This window comes from Anneissia japonica, unplaced genomic scaffold (genome assembly GCF_011630105.1).
Source record: "Anneissia japonica isolate Jap-2015-1 unplaced genomic scaffold, ASM1163010v1 scaffold287754_len4335492_cov202, whole genome shotgun sequence".
Lineage (NCBI taxonomy): Eukaryota > Metazoa > Echinodermata > Crinoidea > Comatulida > Comatulidae > Anneissia > Anneissia japonica.
This window is the reverse complement of record NW_022705543.1, coordinates 3,408,138-3,418,820: the sequence shown is the minus strand read 5'-3', so window position 1 is coordinate 3,418,820 and position 10,683 is coordinate 3,408,138. Positions and strand designations below refer to the sequence as shown.

Genomic DNA, 10,683 nt, shown 5'->3' with positions numbered 1-10,683 from the left:
AAGGCGTGTATATTTTTCGTCGAATAAACGCCTCCCCAACCTTAAATTACTAAACAAATCTAATGGAAGCAACATCATTCTTAACACATTCTAATAATGTTTTACTAAAGTAGAATTACTTTTTTTTCAAACCTGGTTGGGATCAAATAACACATTTTGACGGTATGTTGTGTTGAGGTCCCACATTTACAGTAAAAAATTAAGGGCCGTTTATTTGAGAATCTATTTTACACACAAAAAAATAAACACACTTGAATAAAAGCCCCTCATAAACACTTGTGAACAATAAACGCCGCGGGGCGTTTATTTGAATACACATGGTAGGCCTACAAGTTCCCATTGACTTTTAAAATGCAAATGTATGTACAAATTGATAAAAAGAATATAAGTCTATGTAAATGATAATGGAACATAATTTATTTATGCGTCAATTGGCGCGGACTATTAACCGTTTGTTCATTTGAAAAACGTTAATAGACACAATAGGAAATTGAGATATTGGTGTTTTATTTTAGTTCTGCAATGCAATCGTTATTGAAGGGGGCCCTCTAACGACAAAACGTATTTAGATTTTAGTTACTATACTTCCAGTTATTAAATTGTGATTGGTGATAATTGCTTAACTATTTGTGAGCGCAAAACAGCTGTATGAGGTAAGTATCTGCGTGTTAGATACTGTGATAATATTGGTAGCCTGTATGGTCTGGTCAGTCGTTTTGATAACAAGAGGTAAAACTGAATTATATTTTTCTATTCGAGTACTGTTATTATATATCTATATTATGTAGGCGGCCTATATATATACATACATATATATATATATATATNATATATATATATATATATATATATATATATATATATATATATATATATATGTATATATATATTAATGTATAATATCGTCCTTTAATAACGAAGTGGCGAATATCGAAAATTGAATTTTGAGAAAAACGCATTTAAAGAACTCCTCGATTATAGCATAATATAGGCCTATACTAATTGTGCATAAAATATATGATCAGGAAAATTATTGGTTATTGTTCTTTATGTATCACAAATAATATGTAAGGGAGTCTAAATATACTATTTTTAGAATATCACATACGGGATTTTAAATGACCGCCACGATCAATGGAATTTTGCTCATCATATGTTGGCTTCTAATCAATGTATTGTTGCAGTTTCAACATATATATTAAACAAGTTAAACTTTACCGTTTTCTTGATTGTCATAAAGCGGTCATCAGTATTTTTAAATGGCAGCCACCCTTACCTATTCACGTCAAATCATTATTTTTACTCATAATGTGTGTCATTTTTGGGCTGAAAATATATTATCAATTATGCATTCTGATTTTGTTATAAGAATTTTACTTTTTAATTTGGAAAGTTTATCAATTACATGAAGTCAAGTCACCATCCAATTATCATAATGATGATCTAATTTTCAATTATAATAAACTAACATCGAATTATTTTAGAAGGACCCTCAACATCCAAACATTTACGACGATAGTTAAAGAACACACACTTAACCAATAATGCATATATTAAATGGTTTATTATCATATTCACTTAACAATAATTAAGGCACTGTTAGAGAGTTAGCATGCCTGTTCGATTGGGTCTTACCTATTCACGTCAAGTCATTAATAGGAAGTTTTCGCAAGAGTACGAAAACGATAACGAATACGGTTACGTCATAAAATTTGTAGACAACCCTTTCCCTGCAGTAGCGTATCTGTCACAACGTAGGCAATTCATGCCTTTTGCATGAATCAAGGATCATATTCAGCTCATACAGCATATTGTCAAGAATGTGGCACGAATAACGATAATGATTATGACGTATTCGTATTCGTTATCGTTTTCGTAAGGTTGCGAAAACTCCCTAAAAAATACCTTATTAAAATGACGTAAAGTAATTTGCAAATAATTTACAGACTTTCCCTCCAAGGCTTTTATGATCAAATGATATCAAAAGTGCTATTGTCATTAAATAAATAATTGCACTCGCAATAGTTTACTCATATATTGCACACTTCGTCTTTATCAAGCAATTTAAACGAATAATAATTAATTATACAGATAAATAAAATAATAACTGTCATCCTGACGTAGTCTGCCACTTAAATAAAAATCTGTTGCTATGCAACCATGAAAGATGCGTATTAATTTATAAACAACACAACTGATAACACATGTTTATATCGATAACAGTTAAACTAATCAATACAAATCGATCATTTTAAATTACAGCTCCCAAAATAATTTAAAATTATTTTGTTTTCGGGACTTTTCTGCAATAAGAATAAATACAAGATATATTTTGGTTAGTAATTTTAATTTCTAATTTCTTAATTTTACAGTTTCAGTTAAGCAATAGGCCTATACAAAATTCTTAATTTAACGATAAGCTTTTTTTAAATACCAACATTGATATTAAGTTTATATTACAACACTATAATAAATAAGAAAATATATTTAAAAGTATAAATAAGTGAATGGTCATAATAAAAAGCAGTTCAGTAGCACTGGGTTTACTCCAAACTCTTTAGTCTTTAACAATATATTATGGAATGGTTTAAATAATATTTAGAGTGAATAAATAGACTTTTTCCGAAAATAGTTGAATTCTTATAATTTCTGCAGCATGTACTGTTAACAATAAGTTAATCTAGTATTATCAAGGTCTTATGCGCGAAATTCCGGCGTGGACTGCTGGAAGGTACTCACTTAACTGCCTCAACGCGACGTAATCTCGTTTTGTCCTCTCTGTTTCATCCGCTGATGGTGGAAACCAAACTTGCGCATCAATCGGAGCTAGGTTTGTTCCATCTGGAAGGGTAGAGCTTCTAATCTGTCAACATAAAGTTAAAGTTCAAAATGAATCCTAGATATATGTACAGACTGTGGAATGTCATCTTGCTTAGACGAGTCACGAAGCAGTCACCAACAACTTACCTGCATTCATTTGACTTGCTGTTCAATAAGATCATCAGCATTCGTCTCAGACTCCACTGTCAGAATAGGATGTATATGTTGTGTATACTGTATACATAATCGGATAATTCCTTTTAACTCTCATTACAACATACGTTGCAATTTGGAAAAATATAGTCTAGGCATAATATGCCAAGTATGTTTATATACGGATTAAAATTAATCACACAAGTGTAATAGATGCACATTCTTGTTAATAACTACTTACAATGTTATCTAGTTGTATAACAATGTCTCGAACTTTCCTACGAAGTGATTCAAAGCGGGTTCTGTATGCAAAATGACCTCGATAGCTATCTTCATCAGACACCACATATTGGAGGGCAGTGTCAAATACGTTCATATTCTCTCGATACGTTGCAAGAATATCTTGAGCCTAACATACAAAACATATAATAATAATAATAATAATAACGATGTTTAAAGTGCAAACATCACCACCAAAAATAGGTGCTCAAGGCGCAGTGTCAAAACACCAGGAAGAGAACAAACATGTTAATTTTTATTTTATTTTAATTTATTAAAGAAAATTAAGCAGCACAAGAAATAAAATATCAAAAATTACCTTCACATGAAACAATAATAATAATAACAATAACATCGATATTAGTTTTATCCTAAAAATATATGAAAGCGTACACTACTGTAAGATTTTCATTGCCAGGTAATTATGAATTTTATATCTTTAATATAATCTTGAATAAAGTTATATATAATACCGGTAGTTAATAATGATTAATGATGGTAATAATTGTGATAGGTAGCAGTTCCATCACTACAACGTGATTACAAAGAGCAGAACAAAATTAAATTAAATGGACAATTACATCGACCTAATTTGAAATGAAGAGGCTAAGGAACCTCTTCTAATTGCACCAGCAGTAAAAAAACTGCTAGATTGGTTGACATTAACTTTAACAGAGATATGGATAAGCTACCAACAACAATTATGTAACAGCTTTGGGCTTAAACAAATATAACATTTTAGGAACTGTATAAATGGTATATAACAAGAAAATTTTTCGTATAAACTTTAAAGGATTCTAACTGTAATTTATTTACAGTTCCTCTCACGCGCCAATTACAAACAAACATCAAAGGTATAGAAAATAGACCAAGAGACTTGCCAGAATATCATTAACTATGTTGCAAGTAAAGTCTATATTGAAATGTTTTGACTGGTTGTAACATTGCTAAATAAAATTAACTTACGACGGCAGTTTCTCGAAGAAGAAGTGGAAAGCTATGGATACTTGGTACACCTAAAATAATCCAAATTTGATCAACGTCGTTGCCTCTAATTCGCTCATTCCTCTGAAAAAAGGTAGATATTTCGGCTTTAAATAAAAGCAGGGTGATATCAAAAGAGAAAACCATATTTCTTTATTGGAAAGTGTTTTTTTTTAAATTATTGAATAATGTATTATATCTGTTAAATATTAATGCATTCTTGATCTTGTTTACAGGTAATTAAATACAACGTACAAAATTAAGCATAACCGTGTTCACTTCATTAGCAGCAGTTAATACCGACGAAAGCAGGATGGTGTATTGTTGAGCCAGTGTTGCGATTGGAAGGCTTGCTGTTGTTAGGGATGAGGTTACCGTTTCCGTGGTAATAGTTGTTGACGGGAATGTTGGCGCAGCCACTGCTACCGGGACCGCAATACATGTAGAAACGATAAGTAGGCCTACAAGAAAAAATATCTAATATTAAATAAATTTCGAATGAATTTGTAATAATAATAATAATCAGAAGGTAGTATAATATCGTGCGGTAAACGTTGATGAAGGTAATAATAACAATGATGATGATGATGATTATGATGATGATGATAATGATGCCGATGGGGATGATATGATGATTAAATGAGGATGATAGTAATGATAATGATGATGACTGCGATGATGATAATAATGATGATAATAACAATAATAATAAATAATAAATGATAATAACAACAATAACATTACTATCGTATGTCGGCCTGTCTACCCTTTCATTGATGCCAAACTTGGAAATTTGCCAGCGTGACTGCTTTACGGCTTGTCTAATATCTAAATTCGTACTATTAAACGTACTATACGGATGGTCGTTACCACACAACCGGAATTGTGTACAAATATACTGAATAACTACTCTGTGTGATACCGAGTATGTCATCATCTAATATTAAATGTATGTTAGAATTGTTGTGGTGCCCTGATTTTATATAGGATTACAGTTGCTCAATACGGAATTCACTCCTCTCTAATTTAATTAAATTTACACATTTTCTTGAATACCGGTACTTCACACTTCCTATCTCAATTTAACACTGTTGCACTAGCGCACTAAAATAAACTACATGCATACAGTATAGTCCAATAATTTTCTCTCAGTTATAATGTATACCTCCTGTCTTGATATATAGGCTTACACAATGAATGATATAACTTAAGACTACGAATTTGCTTGTAATTATTCAATTCAAAATGATATCTTTGATAAAAATGAACTATAAACAAGTACGTTTAGGCACATTTAAGTTCATTTCAAAACATACTGCAACATTCGTTTCATATCTACAGGCTTAATTATAAAAGAGAGAAAAAAAAAATTAAATCATAACGCTTTAAACACGTGCCAATGAATCTACTTTGACTTAAGCTCAGTGGAAAATTCACTTTCGGTTCAAGTTAGGCCTATATAAACAATAGCAGAGTGCAAAATAATATGAAATTATATTAATTTAAAGTTAATATAAGTTTTCCTAGTTTAAGGTGGCACTCAAATATTTGGTTTACCTAATTGAAGCTTTCTTAATTAATTTTCCTTCAAATTGATATAAAATTTTAAAGAAATACAATTACTTACTTAGGTACATGATGTTTTAGTGACAATTTATCCAAATGATGTTCAGAATATAAGACGCTCCACGGTTTCAGAAAGCAAATGTGCTTCTTGATCGCTGTGGTATTTACTTTGCAAACATTTCATCGTCTTTATATAGCAAAAGAAACCGGAAGCAACTCCAACGTAACGTATACCGATTTCTTAATTGCACTGGAAGCGTGTCAAACGAACGAGCCCAGTTCCTCATGGGAGTAAGCACTTGTTGCTCGCCTTTCTGATACTTCACTATCATCTCGTCGAATTCCCACGAGGACGAAGATCGGCAATCCGGCGGAGTTAACATTCCGTAGCGTGCCTGCTCATGTAGGTGTGATCTTTACTCTTTTCATTGATTCGCTCACTTTGGAGTTGAATGGTTTCAAGTGGATTAATGCATGAGATTGATCAAGTTGGTTGGCGGTCAAGTATTATATTATCTTAAGATTAATTTTCCTCACACCTGGTCCTTCTGCCAAGCGAATTCATCGACGTCATTACCCCTAAGCTTGTAGATTTAAGCAATTCGTACTCTTTTTATCTGTAAACGTGATTACAACGAACCTGTTTATTATTTATGGACAAAGTTTCCGAAGCTATATTCACCGCAATCGGAAACTAATAATAATCACAATTTTGACGAATAATTACAGGAAAAGCAATGAAGGTCTATTATATTAAATAGGGCCTAAATATAACTAAAGTTATCAAATTTGCTTTTGTTATTGATAAAAGATTATTCTTTTCATATAATTTTATGATATTAAATATAATCAACTCAACCTAAAAGTACATGCATTACCACTGTCCGCGTCAAACCACAAATGCCATGAACTTATAGGGGACATCGTTTCATTCTGTTGCTAATGCCCTTTGATGGAGCGAAATTACCTTACTTTACCAAGTTTTAATGCTAAACATGTGTAAGTTAATAGACATATTTTCTTCGATTAATGTACACAAAATATCCTTCCAATCTCAGTATCCTTCGTGAATAAACTCTCATCGGGGGTTAACCGCAAAAGTTATTGCACCCCAGCAACTCCTGTCAAAGTTGAAATCAGCCTTAAAACTGTGATAGAAATAATCATTTAGTTACCGTACTTAATACCGTGGACGTAGAACCCATTCGCGCTTAATACACTAATTATTGTTTTCACACTTTGGTGATTGCGTTATTCATAATAATCGTTCTTAAAAAGGGTCTTACATTCTTACGGATTATGTTCAATGTTATATCTTATCCATAATATCCCGAATTAGCTGTCATCTTGTGAGGTAGTCATCGAGCACTGAATGTGTTCGGATCACGTCCATAATCTGACAAGCAGTTATTCATCTAACTATATCACATCATTCTCTAATTATCGTCATATTAACATCGTATGATGTGACAAAGACTATGATGTGTTGTTTAGTGCTCAATAAATAGCAAGCAAATGTTGCCGCCTTCATTAAAAGTCTGTTCACCCTTAATAGCCCTTTATACTATTATGAATCGGCTAATTCTATAATCAGTGGGAATATTTCATCAAACAATATACAGAAAGTATGTGGCCATATTGTTAGTGCCTGAAGGTCAGTGGAGAAGTTCTAACCATTCTTTCTCTTTCGAGAGGGATCAGCGTATGTTTGTAGATTCACGGTACCTTGCCGCGGAATTTTGAAAATACGGAAACTCATACGGCTAAATCCGAGTTAAGTATCAAACTAAGATACAATTTAAATTGTTTAAAGGTCTTTATTAAAGTGTTTTTAATCGTTGATGGCCTAATGTGTGGTTAACAAAGACTGCCGAACGAGGATGCAATTCGTGTGAGCGATATCGATACCTGTGTGAATGACTTGAAGAGCGATATTCCAGAATCATCAATACTCCAACACGTTAAATGTTGTCATTCAAACAACATATAGAACGAAATACGAAATTACAACAGCATTTTTAACACTAACTCTTAAAAAAAATGTATTCCCTATGGCATAGTGGACTTCATCAGCAGACTGTGACAACACACAGCAACATACAACAACTAAACTTCTAACTTATAACTGAATTTATAGTAGACTAAAAATGTTTAACTATTATTTGCTATTGTGTATATTTTTAATGCATTTTCTTTATTGGTTTACTGTAACTACTAATCGGCTTGTTAAGGCCTTATTATTTTTACACTTTTTCGAACTTCTAATTTTAAGCTTATAATAAAAATTACTTGCACTCGTGGGTGTTTTCGGGGTAAAGTAGTGGGTAGCGTTCCTAATTTACAAACCAATATCACATATAATGATTTGAACTTCAAGTGGAACCTGCCAATGAACTTAGCCTGATACAACACTTACACAATAACTAGGCTGCCGTACTATTTTACTATAATGCATAGGCGGTGACATTAGCAGATTGAGGAGCAGAGGTCTTTTAAGACATTGAAACATCTGTCGTCGGACCAAACGGGAATCTTTATGTTCTTACAAATGGCCATATTACGCGCAAAAACTTTTTAGAACAGCTTGAAACGGACTAGAATTGACCACTGAGGCAAAAACTTGTTTATAGTAACACGTTAAACAAATGGTTTTTTAATGAGTTTTGACATTGGTATAAAAAAAAATCCGGTAAAAAATTAAATTTCCAACTCTTTGTCGGACAGCTTATGCCACTCCTCTGTCGAGCAACTCCTAGCGCCTCTACTTTTCTTATATCTGATGCATATTTTAAAACCATCATCTAGTTTGTGGTTACGCCATAATTTAGCATTATAGTTAACATATATGCACAGTCATCTATATAATCACTTTTAATTAAAGTCTGGCAATATTTTCATTACATAATTACTATTCATAGAGCACCACAAATGACCGGTACAACACCTGTGACTAGGGCTACTTCACAAGTTAGTCCTAGATTAACGTAGGCGTAAAGCCACTATCACGCATGTCTGTCTATTGGTACTTTTGTAAGTAAACCTCGTATTTGTAGAGATAATCTACTAATGAGAATTAAATTTGTGGTTGTTTAGGAAGTACATACTTACGGACATGTGTCGTTAAGCTTTATATGTTCAAGCCACTTGTGACTTGGTATGATTAATGTGCGGCATGGAGAAAGTTTGCTTTGGCTTTCTGTGTAGCTAAATTTGAATTGTTTAGAATGAACAAAGCACAGATTCGCATCATGTTACAGTAGCCGATTTTCCGGATCTAATGAATACCAAATATTGGCTATATAATTATAATACCCACCTAAATTACGTCATGATTACGTAATTTAGATGGGTATTATACCGTATATAAATACGTCATGATTACGTCATGATGAAATTAATCGTAATTGCGTCATGATGAAGTTAATCCGTTCAAAATACTTCAAAAAATGTAATATGAAAATTGAAGGCAATTTCAGTAGCGTGCTTTCGAGAATAGGACCTTTCGAGACTGCGTACGCGTAGAAACAAGAATGCACCTTGACCAAAACAACAGGTCTATTTGAAAACTTTCCCTTACGATTAACGGGCAGTCTCATTGTTCATCAAACAGCATGCCCATCGGTACCTTACAAAGCCCATTATACTGTCAGCGAAAGCCAGTAGTATTTTATAGGTCTGCTAGTCAACAGAGCGTCTTATAAAGTTGGATTAATTATAATATAATGACGGATATGATAGGCCTATTAACTATCATTAAAGTTTGTAGAATGGGCACCGTCAGACATTGAAGGCCACCCTTCAAAAGTTCACATCTACAAACAGGTTTTGGAAACGCCACTGAATGTTCCCCTTTGGGAAATCATAATGAATATTAAGTGATATCATAAATGGTAGTTATTTTTTTTATAATCCAAAAGGGAAATCTTATTTTCCGCCGATTTTTTTTATGTTGTTTGAGGAAATTAAGCATTACAACGTCATTCGGTTCGTAGGCCTAAGTCAGGGTAGACCTCAAATGAACTATATTTTAAGCACATTTCCTTAAGTTAATTCAGTCACCTCTTCAATACCAAAATGTTGATTTAGGGTCACGAACGAATGTCTAGGGGAGAACAATATAATCTAAAGACTGGTATTTTGCAGTGACTAACTGATTTTTTTTTCTGTCTTTTGTTGGTGCATCCTATAATTATTTATATGTTCGTTAAATATAGGCCTATTCAGAATCTTCTGCTACTACTACCAGTATTGCTGCTGATACTACTAAATTAATAGGGCGTGATCTTTTTTACTAAAAATAAGATCATATTACTGAGGAAAACTATCAACAGGATATGAGTTCCAAAGTGAACATCACACCATTACACCAGATGGTATTGGTGAGTTTTGGTAGAGCCGAGTTTCACTCTCAAAGGCATTGGAAGAAGGAACCACCTACTTGAGGAACACTTGCGAAAAATCTGTAAAACAAACTGATGTAGGCTAGGGTTTCATACTTTTTGTCTTTCCAAGAAGACCTACACATATTTTAACAAGTTACACAATAAACAATATCATCACATACTAGTTTGTCTTTTTATTTACCATATTTTTCTCCCATATAACTATTAAAATATATTGAAATAAGAAATTGAAAACTGTTTTAGTAGGCGTTTGGAATCGAAAAGAAATTTGAAACTTTGAAACTGTCCAATCAAGTGACATAATAATCCCAAAGTAGTTACGTAGCACACTCCACTCTCTTTCTATATTACTTTCAAGTGTCTTAACACTAAACGTGACGAAATCAAAATTCGCTGAAACATCTGACGAAATATTCTTTTTCTTAATTACGATATAATATTTTAGTCAAATTATAGTTTTAAAATGAAACCTCTTACT

The 10,683-nt window shown here is 32.6% G+C and overlaps 1 protein-coding gene across 1 annotated transcript; it reads right to left on the bottom strand.

Annotated features, from left to right (window-relative positions):
• Positions 1-1,551: 1,551 nt before the first annotated feature.
• LOC117105753 lies at positions 1,552-6,005 on the bottom strand. Its single transcript, XM_033247023.1, has 5 exons — positions 5,864-6,005; positions 4,492-4,697; positions 4,219-4,320; positions 3,215-3,382; positions 1,552-2,863 (listed from the first exon to the last, which is right to left on the bottom strand). The coding sequence occupies exons 1-5, from the start codon at positions 5,871-5,873 to the stop codon at positions 2,690-2,692; spliced, it is 660 nt and encodes a 219-aa protein (XP_033102914.1). The 5' UTR covers positions 5,874-6,005; the 3' UTR covers positions 1,552-2,689.
• Positions 6,006-10,683: the final 4,678 nt, after the last annotated feature.